We start from the raw sequence: 24,498 nt of genomic DNA on the forward strand, positions 1-24,498 counted from the left end.
GCCGCCAGCTCCTGCCCCCGTGGGGGTCCCTGGCCCTCGAGGGCCGTGGGGGTGCCGAGGTCGGGCCGCGGCCAGGGTAGGCCGCAGCGAGCAGGTGTGAGGCAACAGCTCGGCTTGAGGGCGACTGCGCGCCCCGCGGCCGTGCGGCGGCTCCGCCGCAGGAAGGGGCCGCAGCGGCGGGACGGTTGTTACGGGGCTGGGGGGTCGCGGGGGGTGGAGGCGGCGCCGGCACCGGGCGCTCTCCCTCCCCCGGGGAGCCCCGCGGCGAGGGGCGGGGCGGCCCCTGGGGCGAGGGGCGGGGAACCCCGCAGAGGGGCGGAGCGGGGTGACAGGTGCCGCTCGCGCGCGCGCGCGGAGGGACCCGCCGGCGCGGCCGTTTCCCCCCCCGCCAGCTCCCCGCTCCCCCTCCGCCATGAATATGCAAATACGGGTATAATTGGCAGCCAATGGCGTGCGCGCTGGTCACATGGTGCTGGTGGAGGCTCAGGGAAGAGAAGTTGAGTCTCGGCGAACACAGGCAGCTCCGGAGCGAGCCGCAGCCGGAGCCGAGCCGGGGCGGGCGGGCGGCCGGCCAGGGGGAGTGAGTGAGCGAGCCGCTCCCCCCCTCTCCCTCCTCCCCGCAGGGTGCCCGGCGGGCCGGGGCTCTGCCTGGACCATGCCGATCCTCCTCTTCCTCATAGACACGTCCGCCTCCATGAACCAGCGGGCGTATCTGGGCACCAGCTACCTGGACATCGCCAAGGGCGCCGTGGAGATCTTCATGAAGGTGAGTGCGGGGCCGCGGCGGGGAGGGGGGGGGCCGTCGCCGCCCCCGTCGCCCGCTCACGCCGCTTCTCGCTGCTTCTCTCCGCAGCTGCGGGCCCGGGACCCGGCCAGCCGCGGCGACAGGTACATGCTGGTTACCTTCGACGAGCCGCCCTACTGCATCAAGGTAATAACCTCCCCCTGCGGCCGCCCCGGCCCCCCTGCGGCCGCCCCGGCCCCGCCGCGGGGCCGCCCTTCGCGTGGCGGCGGCGCGGCGCAGCCCCGTCCGGCCCGGCGGCGGCAGCAGCAGCCTGTGAAGATGGCGGACATTTTGCTTTTGTATGGAGGAGAGAGGCTGAGGGCGCTGCTGAGATGGAGGAGGGGGGGGGAGGTGAGGGGAGGAGACGGACGGGAGCGTGATTCACCGCCCCGGCGTGCTGAGGGGGGCGGGCGGCCGCCCCGCGCTCCGCCTCCCCGGCCGTTGCTCGCCCGCCTCCCGTGAGGCGGCGGCTCTAGCGGGGGCCGCGCCTGGCCTCAGCCCTCCGCCGCCGTTTTACCCCCCCGTCAGAGGAGGTCGTGCCCCGGCCGGGCTGCGGGGCTCGGGGTTAGACAGGTGGCAGCGCCCTCCGCGGGACCCCGCCTGGCAGCGGAGGGCAGGGGACGGCCGCGGGCCCCCCCTCCCCGCACCCTCCCCGCACCCTCCCCGCCCGGCACGGCTCTGGGCTTTGGGACGGGGGCACCCGGGGGTGTTCTCCGCCTCTGCGAGGCAAGAAGAAGCGGCAGTGTTGGGGGTCGCCCCGTCCCCTTTCCTCCCGCTGTGCATAACCCGCACCAGTTTTGCGTGAGGTGCCCGTAGCTGCACCTCGGGTGGTGGGTAGGTATCTCCGTGCAGGGCTGTGGTCAGCTGGGCGCGGAGGCTGCCTGGCTGGCTTCTCCCTCTTTTCTCATTCCTCAAGATTGAGGCAAGTAGGACCATGCCATTTATCACGTCGACTGTGCCACGAGGGGATGGCAAGAGGAAAAAAATCGGGGCTCTGTTCCCCTTACACCATAGCCTTCAACTTTCTGATAGAAATGACTGACTTAATTTGAAATATTTAAATAAAGCATGCCACAGAAAACATCATTGCTATGGGAGCTTTAGAATCATGCTAAATAGTCCTGGATTAGGACTGTATTTGCCATGACTAACAGTAGTTGTCATAACTGCTGGGCCTTTAGACACATTTAGACACATAGTTTATGTGAAAAATTGTTGGTTATCCCAGAGAAGAAAGAGAACCCTCTCTAGATCCCCTGGCTAAAACTTCTTGAAGAGAAGTTGTAAAAACAACTGTACTCACTGTTGTCTACTCACATTTTTTGATAATGAGGAAACAGTTACCAAGAGCTATGAATCTTGCTCCTTTCATCAGCACTATATTTACACAACTAAAAAGTACAGCCTGCTTTCTGAAGTGACAGAAGTGATTTAGTGAGTCAGTATTTATTATTTGTTACTGCACTTTCCGTTTCCTCAGAAGAAAGTGTGTATCTCATCTGATTTCTGTGAACTGAAACCATCTTCTCGAGTTTCAGAAACCTATCTGTCAAAAAACCTAGGGCTGCCCAGGAGAGGGCTTTTTTAGACATAATGCACACATCCTTTTCCCCATCCACGTTTGCAGCTGGACGCAAACCCCAAATGTTTGTTATGCCAGTGTTAACTGTAGATTTCTTGTGTTAAGGGTTTTTTCTCCTAGTTTTGTGTCAATATTTTACAAGTATACCTTTCTTACGTTTGAGGAAGAAACCTTTCTACTTGCAGTGATAGCAAGCATATTGGTGATTTAATAAAATAAAGACTCTTCTGCTGGATGTCTTTGTGGTAATGCTACAGGTTATCACCATGTCTGTATTTGGATTTGCTGGGGAAGATCTGTATGTTTAATGAGCATCTGTGTACATTCTAATGTACTAATGAACATCTGACTGTGTTCCCAGTTTTAGTAAATAATAATTTAAATAAGTGGGACTGTGTGATACCTGTCGTAGTACTCAGTCATGTTTGACATTTAGTGAGTAGCCAAGGGAAAATAAAAGTATTGTGGTTCTTGTAACTTTCAAATGTTTCTTTGAAGTTTATTTTATCTACCTTTAGCATGCTGACTTTTAAATTGGAGTTTTTTTCAGAACTCAGTAACTTGTGTAGGATCAGGCTGCAGGTCCAATAAATATGTTTATAATAATTATGATCACAACTCCAGTTCAACTATTACGTAAAGACTTCATGGCATAAATTAGTGTGGTTAGGCTGTCATCTTGTCTCTTGCTCAAGCAGAGAAAGCCTTACAGCAACAACATGATTCTTGCCCTGTTTGAAGACATGTTCTCAAGACCTTTTACTGGTATTTATGATGCCCCTCTTGTATTTTTCTAATAACCGTAGTTACACCAGGAAAACTTTCTGGTCTAGGCCAGGTTCTGTATGTCTTACAAAACATGCTTCTAAAAGGAATAAAATTTAGTTGCTTTGCTAATGCTGCTAGTTAGATAATTTATCTCTCTTGATTTAGGGAAGGAAAAAACAAACTTGACAAGTGAATGTACTTTGCGAGTCTGCTTTCCAAGTATGTGCAGTAGCAGCTGGTTTTAGTTAGTCCTTTATCCTCTTTGTTTTCTTTATGATTTACACAATGAAATTATATAATCTCACAGATAATTCTTAAGGTTACCAGTGAAGCAACTGAGGGAAATAATATTGTGGAGTTGAGACCACCCAGGAGGTAGAAGTATTACAGGAGCTTCAGCTTGAAGCAGGGGTAACTGTGAGATGAGTGCATTGTTTTTGTTTAAAAATTTGCTTACTTGGAGCCTTAAAGTATTTTAAATTGACAGCACTGGTTCACTTTTGATGGACAAGAATATCTCAAGAAGGCATCACGTATGTGGTGGTATTGTGCTAAGTGAAAGGATCCTGCTGTTGCACAAATTTGCTAAAATCTGTGTAAGATGATGTTTTGGAACAGTCTTTAGTATTGAGGATTTGAAATTATTTACAGGACCTGTCGTTCCTGTTTTTTATTGACTGCTCATGGCTCTCTGTGCCACTTTTTAAAATGGGATTATTTAGTCTCTGAGTGTGCAGTGTGGCTCTGCAAAGAGCTGTAGTGGCATGTGTCTAAAGAGGAGGTAGGGTGCTGTCCTGGGAAGGCAGGGACAGCAAGATGGGGATGGTGGGAATATCAGTTCCACTCCCACAGCAAACGCTTCTGGAACCTTGTCAGCTGTTCTGCTCCTGTTCGTTACATAATGCATAGATGGTGATTTGTGGCAGTAATTATGATGCAGCCATTTACAACTCTGACTTTGTTTCCAAAATACTTTCCAATAAGACAAAAATATTTAATATTTTAAAAGCATTTTATTAAATGTATAACCCTGTCAAATGAGTCTGTCTCGGGTTAGTAGCATGTTAGCAGCATTGAAGTGAGCCGGTCCATTCTGATTTGGGGTATTTGGCACATTTGGGAAGCTAATGATACCTGTAGTAAAACTTCTTTGTAATTAGTAGCACGTGGCAGGTTTCTGTTACAATTAAAACACTAGTGCTTAAATTTAGGTGTTGAAGGAATTTACTCTCCCTTGTGTATCCAGTTCTGTTGGGTGAGAAAAATGGGTTTAAGAACAGCCTCGCTGTCTGGCACAGTATTTGACATTCTTGGCCTTCTAGCCAAGATAAATTTTTTTGAATTAAGATAAATTATTGAATTATCTGATTCAGTGAATATGGTACCTGGTATGTCCTTTTTTTGAAGACTATTCATGGATTGCTAGAACTTGGAGCTTGCTCCATCCCATCGGTGCCTTGACCTGGTGTTGCATTACCTCTGAGCCTTGTGTGCCAGCCCCACCCTTCTCATCCCTTTCTGCAGAACATGGCTGATACCGAATGTCTGGGGAGGAGGAGGAGGAGGGTGCAGACAGGCCAAGTGTAGCATATCACTGACAGTTCTGCAGAGCACTTTCCCAAGCTCCCACAGTTTGTGGTTGAGACCCACGCTGAGGGTTGCTATGCCAGTAATGGTCTTCTGTGGCTGTTCATATGTATTTGCTTAGTTGCTTTTCTTGAAATTGTATAAACTTTTAGCATCCTCAGCTGCTTTTTTTCCTTCTATTGAATGTATGTGTTTCTCTACACCTAAGGATATGCCATAAACGGACAGGATCTTAAGCCATTTTATTTGATTTTTCCTGAGGTAGTGGTGCTAGGGTAAAAGTACAGGGATAAGGGAGAAGAGTCTTCTTACCTGCCCCCTTCCCCCAAGTTTTTCCTGTTTTCCAGTGATGCAAAAGGAGGGAGGGAAGTTTCAGCAAGATCTACCTAAATTTCTCTGTAAACAGAGATCATGCCAAAATCTCTGCCTAGAAAGATTTTTTTGAAAAGGAAAGCAAGGTTTAGCTCTTTTTTTTTCTATTCTTGAGTTTTGTTAAACCTCACATCCTGCAGTTTGTGGTCTGCTTGTGGATTTGTGCTGCAAATGGCTAGTTCAGGCCCAGGAAAAAAAAACAACCCACAAACAATGGTGGTCTTATGTGAAGTTATTGATTAACTGGGCTGACTTGTTCTCATGTGACTGATATCTGGCTGCTGGCAGTGATACGGCCTTTCCTCAGTGTTTGACGAGTATTATTTATGACAGGGTCACAGAAATATGGCTTTTGTTTTATGCTCTTATGAGACTCAGTAGCATGACCTTCATAAATGATCTGGTCACAAGTCAAGACTGAGAGAACTTCAGTTTTGTTTACTCTGCTGAATTTGAAATTATATGCTTTTTCTTCTTTCTGTTGTGTATTATACTGAATTTAAGAGTCAGTTGTGACTACACTACAAATAGACTCCCTGTATCTGGGTGCAGAAATACATATGTAGATGTCTGAGGAGTAGCTCAAAATCCTTAATACAATGTATATGAAACACTTTACTATTTGAGAAATGCAAATTGGGACTGACAGATAGGACGCCTTCCAGTTGTGCAGTTCCCTGCTAATCTGAACATATGTTTCAGTGCTAAAGAGCTCTCTTGTGGAAGCAGCCCCCTTCATGATGGACTCTGAGCAACCTCTTCTCTTTCCCTGAAATTCTTCTAAGGGTTGAGCTTGATGACCTTTGGTTTTAATGTTGGGTTGGGATACCTTAAGAGGCTGGAATAGGAACTTGTAGAAGCCTCTTCTAAGCATCCATCAAAGAGATGCTTTACATATTTACTATATGTAAATAACCTGTTCATTTACGGTACTAAAATAGTGCTTCAGAACTGGGAGTTCATAGGGTCAGACTCGGGGAGACTAACTTTGCTGTCTCATTTTTTTTTAGTGGCGCAAAAGCTTTTGCCTACATTTTAATTCTACTTTCGCATGGAAGCTGCTCTGGTGTAGAATGTAACCAATTACCACTGACTCTGCAAAGGGAGGTGGCAAATGAACAGGCTGTGTGGCAAAACAGAGATGTCAGATCTATTTGTCTGTTTCTGGAGGAAATAAAATCAGAGCTCCCGACCCTGAGCTGCAGGGAGAAGAAACCCAGCTGTGAAACCTGTTGGGTTTGAGGCAGAGATCTTCAGGAAAGCTGCCTGAGGTGATAGAAGTGCATTTGTTTGTGTTTTAACTTCTGTCAAGGAAAAAGACCAGAGGAATAATACATAGTAAGCTAACCTGTAGCAAATCCACAGAATAACCTTAAACTGATTAGACTTTTACAGGAACCTTGAGACACCGAAAACCATCAGTTTTACATGTAAAAGGTCTGGCTTCTGGCAAACGCAAGTACTTGGTGGTCTGACCTGTGCTGTGGAAAAGGATGTATGAACAGCTGGAAATATGGTTGGAGGTTTACAAGTTGGTAGTGACGTATGCAGGCAGAATTGTTTGGTGTAAGGCAGATAGCAGCTGCAGGGGCAGGAGGGGAGCTGATACTGGAGAGATGCAAAAGGGAAAGAAACCCGAGGTAAATGTGAGAGGCCTATCTTTCTGTCCAGATATGCTGTAAATAATGTACAGACTTTGTGAACCTACTAGCCAAGCGTTTTTGGAAGGATAAAAAAACCCATGCAGAATGTAGTAGTTAAGAACTGGATGGAATGTAGGTGTGATATGCAGTGTGTGTTCTTGATAAGTAATTCAGGAGACTAAGTTCTGTATCTATTTAGCAGAGAGAGGTAGTCATTCCTATTTTACCACCATACACATTTTGAGTCAGTAATAGCAACATTTTTATTTCTGAATACTAAAATCTTCCATTGCCTATTAAGTACTAAGTGCACCTCTCCTCCAGTCTTTTTAATACATCTTCCACTGTGCTTGGTCTGGGTTTTGTCATGGAATTTGTGTGTTTTCAGAAGGCTGACTTTCAACATAAATGACTGGCATGTTAAAGCCAACAATTGCTCTTCCTCTAATGAATTTAAGAAAAGAAATGGAAGACACTTGATTACGGAGCACTCATGCAAATCCTGATTGTCCAGTTCTATCCGAGGACAAAACAAAATCCACTTAACACTGTTTGAGAATCCCCTGCCAAACAGTTTTTACCTGCTCCTTTCTATTTAACTGCCTTATCACTTAAATCTTTGAATGATGTGTGCTCTGTATATGTGCATGCAGAAAGGTTCTTTTTTTTTTTTAATTAAGCATGTTTTGGAATTGGACACGTAAAGCCAAAGATAGTTGCATTTGTTGGTGCTAGTGGTAGGCTTGTATTTTATATACTGCAGTACATGTCCCTCAATCTAAAAAAATCTATTTTACTAAAGACTTAGTAATCAGTTGGCATCCCTGTAGGAAGCATGCAATAAAGTGTTGTAGCTCCTTTTAGCTTATAAAGGTACTAAATGGGTTTCAATAGAGAGCATCCTTTAAAAAGCATGTTCCCTTTCTTGAGACACAACCTATTGGATAGTCTAAAGCCTGTTAAAATGCTTTTAAATGTGCATAAGTGTCCTAGTCTTACTTCTTTCTCCATGTCCTGAGTGACTGCTTCTTGCTGACTGCCTTTTGTTTGTCAGTTGTAGTGAACATCCTTTTGCAGGAACTGGTGTGACAAGGAGAAAGCACTATATTAAGGAATTTTGTGCATAGTGATGTGCCTTTCCTGTTTAAAAAACCAAACAAACCAGTAACAGTGATTCATTCTTCTAAAATAAGTAATTTGGTACATTCTGAAACTGAGGTCTCTTGGAAAAATTCAAGTTCATGCAAGAAGGGGGTGATTGAGCTTTTGAAAGTAATTGATTTTAAATGGAAGGGCAGTTTAGAAATTAACTTCTTGATAGATATGATTGACCAAACACTGCCTGGCTGTCATTTTTATCATTAGTTTTTGAAGTTAGTAAAACACTTGAACTCATGCTTTCATTTGCTACCTGTCTTCATGGGAGGGGAAGAGTGTGTTGCTAGGTTAATACTTAATGAAAATATTTTAACTGGTTCTGTTTCTACAGGAATCTGCAAACTAAAAGCTTGCTTTTTCATCTGAAGTGTGCTGCTGCTTCATACTATTGATGGGATGCCAGAGGCCTTGAATGGAAACTGACATCTGTTGTTCATAGCCACTGTAGCAATTTATTTTTTCATCTTTTTATTTGGGTCTTTATTTGATCTTGGACACATTCAAAGATGTAAGCCCTTAAGACTACAGGATAAACTAGACAAAAGTAGATATGTTTGTACTAAGAGGCTTAACTCATCCTCAGTGCAAAGGTCGCTTTTACTTTAAAAATAGAAGCTTAAAATGTGGAATCAAACAGTTGAGTTGGATCCTTCCTAGTTGTATTTTTGTAGTGAGATATTCTGTAAGAAGGAAGGTGCTTTGTGAAGTTGGTGGTTCCTGCCACGTGTAATCTTTATTGGCTTGCCTCCTCCCCTTTTGTGCTGTTACTATTTGAGCTTTACACATGGAGTTTTAAAAGATTTCTTTTTTGTTGGTATTTATGGAAGAAGGCCTAGACCTTGTAACGTGGCTTTGTGGTGTAGCTAAAAATATGCATAAAATACTTGTATCTTGAAAACAGGCATTTACTCTCTTTAGACTTTGTGGAGAAACTAATGCGGTGTTAAAGGCTGATTGTCTTGCACTGTAACAGTAGAAAAAGGTAATGAGGGTTGCAGACACTTCTACAATGTTCACCCTTGCACATTTTTCATAACAGCTCACCGGAAAGATCTGTGATTTGCAGCAACGGTGGAAGAATGATGTTCTGAACTTATTGTGAACAAGAAAAGACAGCATTAAGTTTTGTCTCCTGCAGTGTTTTCATACTTCAGACAGTTGGAATCAAATGGGAAAAAGTAATTTCTGTACTATGTGACTTGTCTTCTGGAGATCAGTGCTTTTGGAGAGGAGAGCAGTGTTAGTCCGGTGGCCCTGTGAGAAGATTCTGGATGCCTCCAGTCTTTAGTGATTCTCCTCTTCACCTTCTGTATTTTAAATGCCTGTATCCCTGACTTTAATAATGTAGGTTACAAAAAATCGATGGAAAGAGCGGTTGCTGCTGTTCTGAATTTCAAATGCAGATTATTATTTAAGTAATTCACTCTCCTGTGGGTTTAAAGTCTTAGAATTTTTTCTTCCTCCATAAACTTTATCCTTACAGGGTATTACTTAATACATAACTCTTGTGCTTCTACCTGCCCCCAAAAATATATCAGATAGTAATTTAAAGGAGTCTTTTTGCTTTGCATTTTTCTTAGTAATCTTAGAATAGTCAGAAAATAGTTGTGTAGTAACCACTTTCAGCTGTAAGTGGCATGTTCTAGGGTTAAGGTTTTAGTAAGGTGCCAAGGAAAGCGAACATTCCTGTAACACGACTCGATTATTGTGCAGATCAGGATCTGTGGTTGCCCATAGACTTGTATTGATCTGTATATTCACTCTGCAGAGTCTTTGAAAGACAGAGTTTCTTTTGGTGTAAGATCTGGCGATTACAAGTATCTCTGAAACTTGATCTACTTGCTACTGGATAAGTAAACCAGAGCCTTGTTTTCTTTTAAATAGCTTTTTTTTTTCCTTTAATATTTTCTAACTAAAGGGCCAATCTCACATTTTACCTGGTTACTGTGATCCTTTGCTTGTGTTCCTGTGCAAACTTCAGGAAAAGTAGCGCTAGCTGCGCTAAATGTTATTCTAGACTATAAAATCAATTCTTCAGACCTCCTTAATTTTGCCTTTTTAAAGATGATTGTTGATTTGACTGTGTTTTCAGAGATGCTTTCAAGCTCTTAAAAGTGTAAAACGGTATTTTAAAAAAATACACATCTTCCCAAGATGGATGCTGTTGAATGACTAATTTGACTGAAAACAAAGATGTAGTGTAGTTAAGCTGGTGTTGCTATGCTCTGCTTGTAAGTGAGAATAATGCATTAGTATTGGTCTTCATAGCATGTTAGTGCTAGAGCGAATAACTTTTTATTAAAAAAAAAAAAAAAAAGTTTAAACTCAGCTTTGTGGGAAAAAGTGCATCTGTTGAGCCAGAACAGTTGGTGCGTTTAGCTGCTGCCCAGTGTCCCGGCAGTGTGCTCCCAGGCTGGGGACGTGCTGGGTGCCTGGGGCTGGGGCAGGCGGGACTGGTGTGGGCACAGGCTTGGGCCGCCGCACCCGCAGCGTGAAGAAGAGCTCAGGGTGCTGCAAGGTGGGGTGAGGCAGTGAGTGCCTCCAGTTGGGGGATGTGGTGTAGGGGAGAACTTTGTAGAGTAGGGCTGAGGGTTGGACTCGGTGATCCCAAGGGTCTTTTCCAACCTGAATGATTCTGTAATCAACAGAGCTGGAGCTCAGATAGTTACTTTTGGGCTGGATGATTCTGGACAAAGGCAGTAGCTTGTCCTCCTCTAGAATAAAAAATTCTGCCCATAGCAATACTACCAACTCCACCAATGTATATTTTGCTGTATCAGAATCGAAGGTGAATCGAAGGTGAAGTTGACATTATTGGCTAGCTAGGTAGCTGAGGTGTCTCCATTTGTGTTCCTTCAGCAAGTATGTGAATCTAATTGTGATCTAAAGTCTATCTTCCCCCCCCCCCCCAGTAGTCTTTTGGATAGCCTTTCAGACAGAAGTTAAGGAAATCTCTTGATTAGATGACCCCCTCTAGATTTGTTACCTTCTTGAGAATCAAAGTAAGCTGGTAATATATGTACCGGTTTGGTGTGTTGCACTAGTTCTGTGATGTGCTTTTGGAAGGGGTGGGGAGGAGAGTGACAGTTTTCAAAATGAGTGTGGATCATCCTGTGTTGTCTCAGCTCTGGGCCGTAAAGCTAGAGGATCATTAGTAATTCTCTTCCACTCTCTTCCTGAAAATGTGCTATGAAGAATCCCTTGTGCTGATAGCACATGCTCTGTAACCACTTTGCTATTGCCTTTATTCCTTGTGACCTTTCCAACCATGCTGGGAGTACGAAGGGCCCAGGAGAACAGAGCTGGGGGGCTGACTGGCATTGAAAACACATTTGATAGTCTGAAAGAGCAATGGGTGCTATGGGTAAATGCAAATTTTTGATCAAAACCTCCATGTTTGAACTGTTGCCCTCTACAGTGTTTGGTTTAGATGCACCTATAAAGGTATTTCTAAAATGACTGCTATGCTGCTGAACAGAAGCACGTAGCTCTCATTTTGCTTACTGTATTAGAGCTGCAAATCGTATGATTACATCTGTGTTCCCTGTTCATTAAGCTATTGTGTGAAATGCAGCTTGTTCTGGTTCAGCTCCATACTGAAATGTCCTAGCTTGTTGAGTGTTTCTCAGAAATACTGCTTTTTTAACTGGATAATGTTCTTTTATTTAAGTAAGAATGCTTTCCGAAACAGGGTGATACCCCGATCTCTTTGGTATTTATACTTTCCTTTCTTCGTATGTAGTTCTTTCATCCTTGTGCAGCAAAAAGTGTGGTGAGTGTAGCTGTCAAATCACATGAAATATTGTTGTCCAAAAAGCTAAATCCAGAGACGGATTAAAGTAGGAGCAGCAGGTAATAAATAAAAAGGTAGTATGGACTTCTTTTCTTGCTTGGCATTGATTATTATTGCCACTTGATTCCAAGCATAGTTTCAGCTTTGAGCATCTCTGTTTGACATTTCTAACAGATGAAGGTACTGCTTGTCTATAAATGCTGGCATTAACAGAAGGCCCCACTACTCATTTTGTAACTGGCGCTTAAGAGCCTCTGTACTAGTGTTTTCCACGGATACTGTGCTTAAAGATTAATATGAGTTGATGGAGAAGCACTTCTGTATCTTGTTTAATGTTGAAGTCATCCTAAAGGGACGGTGAATCACATGGTGTAGTTTGACTGAGCTTGTTTCCTAAGGTGTGTGATTTTTAAAAGGTGGGTTATTTTGAGATGTGAAGAAATACTACTTTTCTATGTAATTGAGTGCCTGTCAATAGCAATTACATGTCACACTAGAATGCAGTTTTGATCTTGTTCACATTCACTAATATATGCTTTAGAAAGCAGGCTGGTCCAGTCTATTTTATAAATGAATTAGTTTTTGATTGGTGCACCTACAGGAGAGTTCAGCCTGGAAATGTGCAATTTAAGGGGATCTCCTGTGTACCTCAGTTCACATTGCAGACCTATCTTGGAGTGTAAGCACTGGATTGCTTTCGGATGAAATAAAACTGAAAAATGCACCTCAGCCCCGAGTGAGTCCACAGGACTATGCTGCAGGACAGCTATTCTGAAGTAAAACCCTTGAAATGCAGGGGTGTGATGGTCATCTCGTTAGGTACAACTGCCTTGTTTATGCTGCACTGCTTACTGACCTAAAGGTAGCCAGTGTGTGACATGTTCTTCCTTGCGCTAAGGCTGTTTCCAGTTTTGTAGGAAAAAGTAATCTGGGTGATGGGAGTAGAGACTGTGTTTGTTATCAAAGTACATAGTCCTAGAGCTGGAGAAAAGCGAAGGATTGTGGTGCTTGGAAATGGGTGGAGATGGAGGACAAGCAAAGTGACAGTGGTCAAAAAGTAGTGCCAAAATGTCTCGGTGATGTGGGATTAAAGGAATCATCTATTCCAGTTTCTTTAGAAAAAAAGATGTATTAAAGCAGTGCTTTTGCCAAGAAAGGTTGAACCAGATGATCCTTGAGATCCCTTCCAACCTGTTATTCTATGATTCAGTTTATGCTTCTCTGTTCTCTTGGAGATGATTAAACTTCTGTGACTATTTTTATTTGACTGGGACTCAAGCAAGTGTTTAAAAAAAAATAAAGTTTTTAAAAAGTCTGCTCTGGATTTAAAGAAGCACTTGACCACCAGGTTTCAGTTTGAGTGTCCTACAAAACCATCAGAAATAACTTGACAGGAAGAAACAATTCGCTTACTATTCACAACGCTTTAGCCTTACAACGCTAACCTGTCACTCACTAGCTCTAAGGTCAGGGAGGGCCAAGTGACAGATGCTTCTGTAGACTTTTCACTGTACTTGAATGCTCTGTGGGCCTATTGAGTAAGTCCTTTAAATCTGAATTTACTATCCATTAAAATACTCCTCAAATGAGAACTGAAAATGTGGGAGTTTTTGTTAGGCTGCTCTCATAGTAAGCAGCTGTGTATACCTGCTTGAGCAACCAGGACTTGGGTTTTTTTGTGCCTACAGTAGGGTCATATTTAAGTTTTACCCTGAAACTCTGGTTTCTCTGCTGTTGTGCAAAATTGGGTTTCCATGTGGAAAGCTAAAGATAGGCTCCCCTGGCTTGTTAACCATGGCATACTTGTCTTTTCATCCATCCTTGCCCTAGAATCTTCCTTTGTTGCAACAAAGGATAGGGGTAGCAGCTGTCTGTTTCAACCCCCTGTCTAAGGCAAGGGGAGACTTGGAAGAGTGGGGAATAAAACTAGTAATATAAAAGATTTACTGTGTGCTGGAGAACCTAACACAGCAACAGCAATTGCATACAGCTGGCTTGGTCCCATCAAACCTTCCTTCTCTTCCCACAAGCTTTGAATCAGATCAGTAAGATCTGCTGATGTACATCCACCAGCACTCACTAGTCCTCCAAATCCAGGACAGTACAGCTTGCATCCAGGCTGGCTCATTGTGTTCAGCACTGCCCCTATGATAAGCTGATTTCAGGCCTGTGTGCCAGTATCATTCTGTGCTGGAGGTATGCTAATCTCCTGTCTCAGAGGTGGGTGTTGTGATGCTGTCCTGTGCCAAGAACAAAAAAGAATTGATCTTGTGAGTTTCTTTACTAAGAGCTGTTTGATACTGTGCAGTGACAGGACTGGTGTGTTGCACAAAAGTAACTAGAGAGCGCAGGTACTGAAATGAGAGAAGAGTTACTCTGTGGCCAAGGTATAGATAGAGCTTGGGAGCTCTGTTGCCTCAAAAATGGAATTCGTAAGTATTTGGAGGGGAGTCAATGTCTGTGTTTTTGAGCTCTTCTTTCTGCCTCGTTTGCACAGTGCAGACAAACATTTGTGAGGATGAAATTAGTAGGTGATGTAGGTTACAAATCTCTGAACATCAAATAAAAACCATGGGAGGTAGTGTGGTCATTGATTGTTTTGTAGCAACAAACAGCATAACCCTGTCTGTGGGGAAGACATGTGGTACCAGGACGTCTCCTCCTCTCCCCCTTTGCTAAATTTTATTCCTTGCTGCCAAATGCACCGAGCAATGCTGGGGTTGTGTTCAGATCACAAAGAGTTGAAGATATTTTGGCATTTGAGAAGCAGCCTCTGGCACTGAGTAGGGACCAAAAGAATACTTCGGTTCCCTAGAAAGGAAATACCTGCTTGATTCTCACACAGACATGAACAGGTTTGAGTGGTGATCCTGTGTACAGTTACCAGTGAACAGAAGGGTAACTTAAAAATTAACTATTCTGATGATTTGGAAGACAAGTTAGTCTGCTGGTTTCACTGTCTTCACACACTACTTGGGAATTCCATAGCAGGAGTGGTTTTAGATTTCAACAGCTGGATTTTTTTTCTTCCCTTATTTTTTCCAAATGGAAGTCACCAACAACCTGGCATGCCACAGGCACATTCTCCTGAATGAGTCTTGGTTTTCCTTAGATGGGTGCATTTAATAACTTGAATTACTGAGAAACTTAAATACTTTAAACAATTTGTAGTATCTAAAATCCAATTCTTCTTTCTAGGGAAACATTAGCAGAACCTTAAAAGTCTGTATGTTTAAGTAAATATTGAGTACTTAGTGTAACACAGGCTGTTGTGATTGGCATGCTGGATTGCAAATTGTCTTACTTGGAAAATTATTTTTAGTAATGTTACAATTTTTGAATCTGATCTGAAAGCAATCCAGTGAACAATAAATTCTACGGTTCTGTCTTTTGGCATTGCCTGTAGAAGCAATAAAGATGAAGACTTGCAGCCTCAGGATCACCAGCTCCCTGGATTTCATGGAGCTGGTGAAATCCGGAGAGACTGGTTTGGACCTGGTGTTCTTGTGCTCTAGTGCCCAGCCTCGGTCTGCCCCAGTAGGCTCACCAAACTGTGCTAAGAGATAGTTGGAAACAAACGTGCTGCCCAAAAAAAGTATTGTTTGGGGGGAAAAAAATCAAAACTGAAGCTGACAACCAATCAAACAAAAAAACCCCTACAATAAACCCAGTCATTGATAGTTAAGTCAGTGTAGCTGAGATTATGACACGTGTGCTTTACTTGTACTTTAATGCTCTGGGATGAAAGGGACCTTAAAGATCACATAGTTCTAGCCCCCCTGCTCTTTTTCATTTGATAAAGGTAGTGTGGGTGTTTTGTTTTATTTTTCCCACTTATTATAAGATTCTCTTTCCCTCCTCTTGCAACTGAAGTCTGCTTCTCTTGTTTTTCCTAAGTCTTGAAGGTCTTTTTAAGCTACTGGTTCCGAATGAGATTTTCTTTTGCTGCTCAACTCTCTTCCTTTTGATGTTCAGTTACTCCTGGTTCTGGTTGGTGTAAATAAGACCCTCTCCTCTTTGCTATAGATTTTTCACCTTTGTCTGAATTCTGGGTAATCTGGGTCTGTCTGTTGCCAAAATAAGCTATTTTGACCTTGTCTGTCTCTTGAAGCAGCTGAAATGCTTCTATAGCTGTATGATGAAATAGAACGGGGCATGGGTTTGTCTGAAAACTAAGTCACCAGAAAAAAAACGTTACTTTTGAAGTATGCTATTTTTTCAGTATGATTTGCTTGTAAAGGCAGAAGCCAGGAGCTGGAAGGTGGTTATGCTACTTCCAAATCTCAGGGTTTTGTAGGATGGTATCCAAAGCGTGCAGTTGTCAACACAGAAGGCTAAATGACACTGCATTTTTGCCTGTTCTTGGCACAAACAAACAGGATGAGATTTTTTGCTTATAGTGTTTGTTTTTTTTTTTTTTTTTTCCCCAGATATCTTTTAAAGTCTTTTGGTATGTGTATACAGGGTAAAATTATTTGTTCATATAAATTGTCAAAGGAGAAGCTAGTAACAGTAGCAAGACAAAGGCTGCTCAGATTCCTGTTAATAAATTCTGGACATTAAAGAGACTAAGTAGGAGTGTAATATTGAAGATGATGAGAAATTACACAGATTTGGTTCATAAACAACTAAAATAATTAATGTTTAGTTCTGACTTCATAATTACTGACCTGTAGAGTACATGTAGTTTCGTAGAATATGTTTGTATATGGTCCTCTAAGGTTGTGAGGTTTTGGTTGTTTTTTTGGTTGGTGAGGGGTTTTTTTTGGTGATTAATGTTTCTGTTGGCAAATGGAAGTAGTACTATATAAAAACAAGTGTTTTTTTCTAAGCGGCATTAGTGTCAGTATTTTGAATTTAGGAAGGATTATTATTTAATCACTTTAAAGTGCTTTGTTGAACTCATTATGCATATGCTCTGTATTATGTACTTGACAATTTTGCTCTATCGTATATATGGAGAGGAGAATACGTAGAGATCTTTGGGGCTTTAGTTTCTGTCCCTGAAATACTTGTTTAATTATATACATTGGCTAGACTATTTCTGGAAAAAACATTTTACAGAAGTACACCTTCTTGTCATTAATTTTGGTGATTTCAATTCAAAAAGCTTGTTTGAGGATAAGCTAGTGAATGTAGCACACTAACTAATGAGACCTTTGTTTAAAACTCTGGATGTGGAATTAGGAAATCTTACGTTTGCTGCCCTTGTTTACTTAATTAGAAATTCTTCAGTATTACTCTCTTTACTTAAAAGGTACAACTCTCCTCAGCTTTATCTTTAAAGATCCTGTGAGAGGCTGTAAGATGAAAAATAATATTCTTTGAAGGCAAACCAGTGGTGATCAGCTGCTCCTTGCACCTTCAGTTTACTTGGTTATGCATGGAGAAGATGGCAGCTTATTTTGCAGGCAGTTGACCACACTGCAGCTAGATCAAACACAGTAGGAGCTGGAAGCCAAGCAAACGTTTTCAGAAAAGGAAAATACCCAAATCTCCAAATATCAATGAAGATAGTTACTGTTTATTCTACAAACAAATACTCCTAAATTCATTAGAGCTCAAATGAAGAGTTGCAGGCTAGGAATAGTGTTTCCTTTGTAAATATTTTATTCCCCCCATGTGCTTTTGCAACAAAGTAACTCAAACAGCATTCTTTGCTGGAAAACATTTTTTTTGAACTACAGCCTGGTTATTCCCAAGAAGATGGACTAACCTGATAGGTGTTTTTACCAGACAAAATGAAGCAGTTTTACCTACGTTAAAATTCATGGTAGAATTCGTACATTTTGGTAATTGTTCATGTTTGCTTTAAATTGTTTTAAGGCAAGCTTTTTTTTTTTAGGATAACACAAATCATCTTGTTGGTGTTTGCTGTTCTTTTACCCTGAAAAAAAGATCATTAACTAAATCACTTTTAGTCCAAAGTAATGACTCTGTGTTTGTACTTTGTTCTTGCCTTGGGCTGAGAGCACCTGTAGGAAGAACTCAGCTGATGAGATGCTGTAGTTGAGGGGGTGTTGATGATGTTCTATTGAGAATTACCTGGTTGATCGAACTATGCTGTTCCTTTGAGCATCAAGTGCAGTTTGATGATAAAGCTGGGCCAGTCCTGCTGAAAGTCTGTTCTTTCTTTGCCCTCTCACAGAGTTTTTTTTCTCTGTCTCCCTTGCATTAATCTAAAGCTTGAAGAACTGGTTCAGGGAGCTAAACTTGACCAAAAACTGTTTTTGTTGAAGCTCCTTATGATAATTCCTCATTCTGAGCAGAAGCCCTCTCCTAGGTTAGGCTTGAGAACTCAGCAGAGAGATTGATCATCTCATGTCCTTCCTTTCTATTCCATTCTTGTATTTGTCTAGGGCTCCTAACTACTTCTCTGTCCTGTGACTATCTATGCAGCCCACAGTGTGTACTAAAGGTTGACAGTGGGATGTAGCTGTTCAGAAAGTACAGGAAGATCCTGTCCTGTTCTTGGGACAGCACAGTGTAGTCAGCAGGCGATAGCAGCTGAACCCACTGCACTGGGGAGGAGAGAGCCTGCTTCATCGGGAGGATGTGTTGCTCGGAGGTTTTCCCAGCAAAAGTCAGTGTCTGAAATGGTTCTCTCCATGTCTTCACAACTAGGGTTCTTTGTGGAGCATGGGATGACAGCGAGCCTGGGTGAATAACTGCTTGCTTATTGCAGCAGTGGTTTGGAGAGCATGGTGTGATAGCAGGGCTGATAATTGTGTGAATATCTGGGATTTTCAAGCTTTGCCTCTTTTAGGTGAAGTAGCTTAAATCCTGTACCAATTCCCTGTGAGCTAGTGGTTTCTAAAACAGCTTCCTGGCTCTGCATTATACCACTTTTTAAGAGAAGGGTATGTGAATCACAACTGATGGTGATGTGTGTTAGCCCTGTTTACCACAGGATCCAGAGTGCTTGGTAGAACTGACCTATCCATCCATCCACCCTCATCCCTTTTTGTTGTTCCTCTGAATGGTCTGCAGGCTTTGTCAGCAATAACTTCTTTCCAGAATTTTTTCAAAATTTCAAGCTGTGATACTGAGACACTCTAAACAGTGATTTAGTTCTGTTACATGGGGTGTTTGCAACTATTCCCTAGAAGAAAATTTTATGTTGGGAAGTAAGGACAGAAGAGTGTAGTTAGAGGGCTGGCACTTGAAATACCAAAGTATAGAGAAAGGCAGGGGGTTTGTAATGTGCAGGTGATGGAGGGTGCTTGATGGGACATTAAAAGGCATGAACTGAGCCTGTGGTGGGAGGAAGTACAAGAAAAATGGAAAAGTTGAGTAAGAGTAATGTAATATTAAAAATAGCTGATTATGATTTTTTTAAAAAAATATTCCTTCTACTGAATTGTTGTTCTTGCATGCTTCCTACTTGGGGAAATTGTGGGAAGGGGAGGATGTGACTAGGAAGCACTGTTACTATTACTACTTTATCTTCTTTTTAACTGTTGCTGTTAGACTTTCGTTTTGTTTTAATTCCTGCATTAGTACATGTTGCAAATGCACCCTTTCTTTCCTTCCAGCCTTGATTTATGGCGGAAAGGATGAAGGGGGAATGGATATATGTCAGAAGAAGCAGCAACATTATGCTGGTTTTCTTAGTTTTATCATTGCTATTACTTTGGCAGTTCCATTTCTGACTTCTGAATTTGACAGTTTCTTCTAATACAACATTCACACGCTAAATCCAAATGCTTCTATTAATTGCATTACTTCTACAGCAGTTTTTATGGTAAGAGATGGGTATTTCCAAGTTTTCTTCAGATGTTTGACAGATGCTCCAGTCTCCCATTGCAGACTTAACTGTATGTTTCACATCAAGTTGTGCATACATGGATTAGGTGTGTGTAGCGTGTAAATGATTCAGTGTATCCATTAATTGGGAATATAATCTAATTTTTGGTGGGAAGGGAGATAAACAATAACTGGCAGTTGATTGCAGTTTGTTCCTAGAATAACTAATAAGCTTTTTTGTTTTGTGTAATAGGCTGGATGGAAGGAGAACCATGCAACATTTATGAATGAATTGAAAAATCTCCAGGCTTCAGGACTAACAACCCTTGGTCAGGCACTCAGGTCATCATTTGACTTGTTAAATCTCAATAGATTAGTGTCTGGAATAGACAACTATGGACAGGTAACAAATCTGTTTATAGTCGTTTCTATTTTGGGGGATTTTGGTGGTCCAAGTTTGGTTTTGAATTTTACATTTTTAAAAAATATTCGATAGCTGTGTTAGAACTTAAACTGTGAACTTTTTTCTTTTTTTCTTTTTTTTTCTTATTATGTCTGCTGAACATACCCTGGAATGTACTATCACTTTTTTCTTTATTGAACTACAAAAGAAGCAGCAGTATAATTTGACCCCAAGTGTAGATAGAAAATTGCTGTATGGGAGTATGTGCAATGGATGGTGGCACATCTGCTTTGCAGTTTTGTATTATCTGTAGTTAATGTCCTGACTTTCCATCTCTCACAATTGAAGGGTCAAGTTAGAAGTGCTCTGTTTTTTTGCCACGCTCTCATAATGAAATTCTAGTTTTTCAGTTATTTCCAATTTATATACTGCTTTTGAGGGCTAGAGGGGTTTCATACTAACTGGAGGAAGAAGACTAGTAATTCTAAAAATGTCTTTAGGGGGTGTTTGTGAGTGCACAGAGTGGCACATCTTACATAGTTCTATATGGTTCCACACCTATTGAAAGAAAATTACAGGATTATTTTGAAAGGTTGCTTATCTTACTGTTTATTTTATAATGACAAAAATACAAGCCTATAACTGAGGGTTAAGGTTACTCTCAGCATTCCTGTGCTTTTGTCTCTAGGGAAGGAATCCATTCTTTTTGGAGCCATCTATTTTGATTACCATCACAGATGGAAACAAACTGACAAATACGGCTGGAGTTCAAGAGGAGGTAAACTTGGGTTAAATTATTTCAAGTTATGATCTTGCAAGTTGGCACTATGCGGAGATGAATATTAGTTGTTTTTTCTGCTAATAGTACTTCTGCTTCATCAGCATGTTTCACAGAGAACAAAAACTAGATATGCTGTCATTGCCTGACCCTTAAATTCACAACCCTGTAGTGGGTTTCCAGAATATAACTTTAGATAAATTAGTGGATAGGGGAGAAATGAGGTCCTTTACAGAGTAATGAATGAATTCGGCTATTTATGTTTTTAGATGGTTTGTCACATACTTGAAAATATTCTTAAATATTTTTTTACCAGCTTCATCTTCCTTTGAATTCTCCTTTGCCTGGAAGTGAACTAACCAAAGAACCATTTCGTTGGGATCAAAGGCTGTTTGCTCTAGTGCTGCGTTTGCCAGGAGCTGCATCTGCTGAACCAGAGCAGCTTGGGAGTGTGCCTACTGATGAATCTGCTATCACACAGATGTGTGAAGTTACAGGAGGTAACTGGATGTTAATTTGTTTTGGTTTGAATTTGGCATTTGCCTTAAAATATTTCTTTTCCTTTGATTCAACTTCACCTCTTGCTGTATTCTCCATCTGCATTACTTGGTGTCTATGTGAATCTGTGGTGCTTTTTGAGGTTGGTTTCCAGTAGAACTTTTTAAGATAAAACAGTATTCCTATTTCAGATCTTCTAGATGTGAGAGCATTTTCTTAATGCACCAGTAGGAGGGACTGGAAAATTTCTTATTGTCCTTCCAGAGGTTGGCTTTGTTCAGTCATCAGATTTTTTAATTTAAATGTTGAATTGAGTGGGACAGGTATTATGGAGATCTGAATTCTGCTGCAGGACTAATAAGCTAAATTTAATCTTAAAATTTTAATTAATTCTGCAGCCTGTTCCTTGAGATGCTGATCAGAATATTTTTAATTGATGCTTGAAAAAATGTTGTGTGGGAGGGGAAGTTCAGGTGTGTATAAGAGCTGGTAAGATTTGGGTAGACAAAAGCAGATAGATTGCACAGACTTGGTGAAGTCAGGCATTCTTAAAGGCCTTTATAAACTTGGCTTCTGACCAGCTTGATTTAGCTTTAATGGCCTTTTTTACTAATGAATAAAAGTTCAGCAGGTTGTTTTGTTTTGTTTTTCCCGTGGTTGTATTGCGTTTGTAAAGTATTTAGCCTTTTACATAAACTTGTGCAAAGTTTTTTGCTATTATTTGGATAGAACTGAAAGCCTTGGCAGTGTGACTTACGTAACAAAATGTCTTCCTTAATTAAGATTACTCAAAATCTGCTTTCGTATTTTCTGTGTGTAATTTATGTCTTGTGTAGGTCGTTCTTACTGTGTTCGGACACAAAGAATGTTGAATCAATGTTTAGAGTCTCTAGTTCAAAAAGTCCAAAGTGGAGTTGTTATTAACTTCGAAAAGTCAGGACCAGATCCAGCTCCTATTGGAGAAGGTATAGTAACTTTTTTTTTCCCCTCTCATGTTCAAGAGGAAACATTTTGTATGCATGCAGATGTCCTTAGGTGTCTTTGGTGTCCTTCCTACCAGCTTTTTACTGTAGTGTACAGGATTCATCAGATGCCTAATACAGTCTAAAAAAGTGATTAAGCTATAAGGCTTATATGCTTCAGTGATAGAGCCCTGGTGTCTCTTCAAGTACTCTAAATCATAATGGATGTATTGTTCATTGCTTTTGAGTAGTTTAATGTTTATTTATATTCGGTCTTGTCTTCGTTACATTTTTACAAGTGTTATTTGATCCTTGGTAAGGTGCAGTATTTTGCACGTATATGTATGGATGATCTACCTGCTTGCTAGCTCTCCTGTCACTCTTCTTACCTCTTTTTTGGGACTGAGAAAAGTGAATGTTTGCAGGAAGTAGTAAAGCTTGAGGTACAGTGTTTTCAAAACTTGTTTTTAAAATAATCAGGACTAGTGTATTTAAACACTTAAACATCTCTAAAGTAATTTTGATGCTTAATTTTCTCTATGGTTTCATTCTGCTGATTGATCACAGTAAGTTTCAGTTGAGTGTTCTTAGTTGCAAGTAGAAAAACTGTGCAAAGAACAAAGAATTGTTTTGCTAGTTGTAAGTAAAATGCATAACAGGGAAGAGGAAAATGCGCTCTTAACATGGAACAGTTTTTCAGATTTGCAGAAATTCATGGCTGAAAGGAAGGAGAGAGAGCTGACCAGTTCATATTTAGGAAATGAGGATGTTCCTGGAATGTCAGAAACATAATAACTTTTAGGATCCCCTGAGCATCCTAGCATAGCCAGCTTTATTCCTGCTTTCATTTTTGAATCACCTTTTTCTTGCTATATATATTTTTTTCCTCCTTTGCTTATTTTAATGTCATTTTATTGGAAGGCTTTTCTATAATGCGGTGCAGGACAGCAATTCTTGTGTCTCTGTTGGCCCAAATGCTCTCCTATGTGGCAAAACGGCTGGTGAAATTGTTTGGGTTTTTTATTTATTTTATTTTTGTCACATTTAAATGGTGATGCACTGTGGATATAAATGTGTAAAAATATTGAGACTTCCCATGTTTATGGGAATTGAGAAAGTCCCAAACTAGAGAGAAATATGATGGGATATACCAAAGCTATAAAAATTGTTGTGTATATAGTGCAGAGAAACCAAACCGATGAGTAACTGAAAGGTGTTTTCTATAGTATTATTGGCCAGCTGTGTAAAGCAAGGAAAATGAGTAATGTAAATTCTTTTTAAAATTAAGATGATTCTTTAAATGGGTGGTCTCTGCTCTGTTGTTTGCTTTGAAGAGCAATCTTTGAAAACTAATGGTGAGATTCTGTACTGCTACAAAATTCTTTGTCCTCCACGTGGAGGGGAGTCTGGGCTGGTACACTGCAATGGACTGGCAGAGAGCACTGGTCTTTCCAGCAGACAGTGGGTTTTAAGTGATCTGTGGATTGTTACTAATTAAAAATGTGACAAAAGCTGCTCCCGCAACATACATCTGACTTCCCCATGAAACTTTTCTCCACTTTCAGTTTCCACTAATGGCAGCATCAGTCAGTGAGCTTTGCATCCCATGTGCAAAGACTGTAAATGCACATTATCAGCCTTTACAGGTGCAGCAGAACTAAACCCGATAGGCTTGCTGTCGCCTGTCAGATCTATGTCAAAGTACTAAGCTTAAGCAAATAGCATTTTCCATAATAAGTGAGTATGCCTTGCTGCACTAATTATCTAATGGCTATGCCACGGGAGCAGAAGGGTAGATGTGGGAAATGTTATCATTGTTTCTCAGATGATGCTGTTCTACATTTTGATGTATAGTTTTTTTCAACCACTGATGTAAAGTTCTGTATGTCTTTGAGGCAGTTTTATTGAAACACCTTATTGGTTGCTAATACAGAAGTTTTGCTAGGAGACAAATGCATGCATGTAGCTTTTTATTTTCTTTTTTGTTGTTATTTTGCTTTGTTTAAATTTTAGATGGACTTGTTGATTCATCCAGGCCCATCAATTCATTTGCTTCTCAACCGTGGCATAGTTGTCATAAACTCATTTATGTACGGCCTAACCCTAAAACGGGTGTTCCTGTTGGGCATTGGCCAATCCCAGAATCTTTTTGGCCTGATCAGAATTCACCAACACTGGTAAGTAAAATAAGAACTGAAAATAGGATTCTACACCTAATTAAACAGACTGAAGATGAATACTACAGTAGTTTACTTGCTCTGTTTACTAGTAGGATCTGACTTTGCTTTAAAAGGGTAGTTAAAAGTTTTTTTAATACAGAATGGCATGATCTACTGTAGATACTGTATGCTGTCATGGTTTAGGCATCTGGAAAGTTTACTTCCATGTATATGGTTGGTTAATTTGGTAAATGGTTTTTAAAAG

At 41.2% G+C, this 24,498-nt stretch overlaps 1 protein-coding gene across 11 annotated transcripts in view; it reads left to right on the forward strand.

Annotated features, from left to right (window-relative positions):
* The first annotated feature begins 488 nt into the window (after positions 1 to 488).
* LOC141964550 (integrator complex subunit 6-like) overlaps positions 489 to 24,498 on the forward strand; it is a 41,843-nt gene continuing 17,833 nt past the window's right edge. For 9 of the 11 annotated variants that reach the window (XM_074915096.1, XM_074915099.1, XM_074915095.1 and 6 more), the window contains exons 1-7: positions 489 to 766; positions 854 to 931; positions 19,687 to 19,836; positions 20,525 to 20,614; positions 20,931 to 21,114; positions 21,949 to 22,077; positions 24,088 to 24,251. In XM_074915096.1, coding sequence (XP_074771197.1) covers positions 656 to 766; positions 854 to 931; positions 19,687 to 19,836; positions 20,525 to 20,614; positions 20,931 to 21,114; positions 21,949 to 22,077; positions 24,088 to 24,251 — 906 coding nt within the window. In that variant the 5' untranslated portion in view covers positions 489 to 655. The remainder of the gene's footprint in view (positions 767 to 853; positions 932 to 19,686; positions 19,837 to 20,524; positions 20,615 to 20,930; positions 21,115 to 21,948; positions 22,078 to 24,087; positions 24,252 to 24,498) is intronic. The other 2 variants (XR_012634347.1, XR_012634346.1) reach the window with 1 other exon arrangement.

Source organism: Athene noctua, chromosome 11 (genome assembly GCF_965140245.1).
Source record: "Athene noctua chromosome 11, bAthNoc1.hap1.1, whole genome shotgun sequence".
Taxonomy (NCBI): domain Eukaryota; kingdom Metazoa; phylum Chordata; class Aves; order Strigiformes; family Strigidae; genus Athene; species Athene noctua.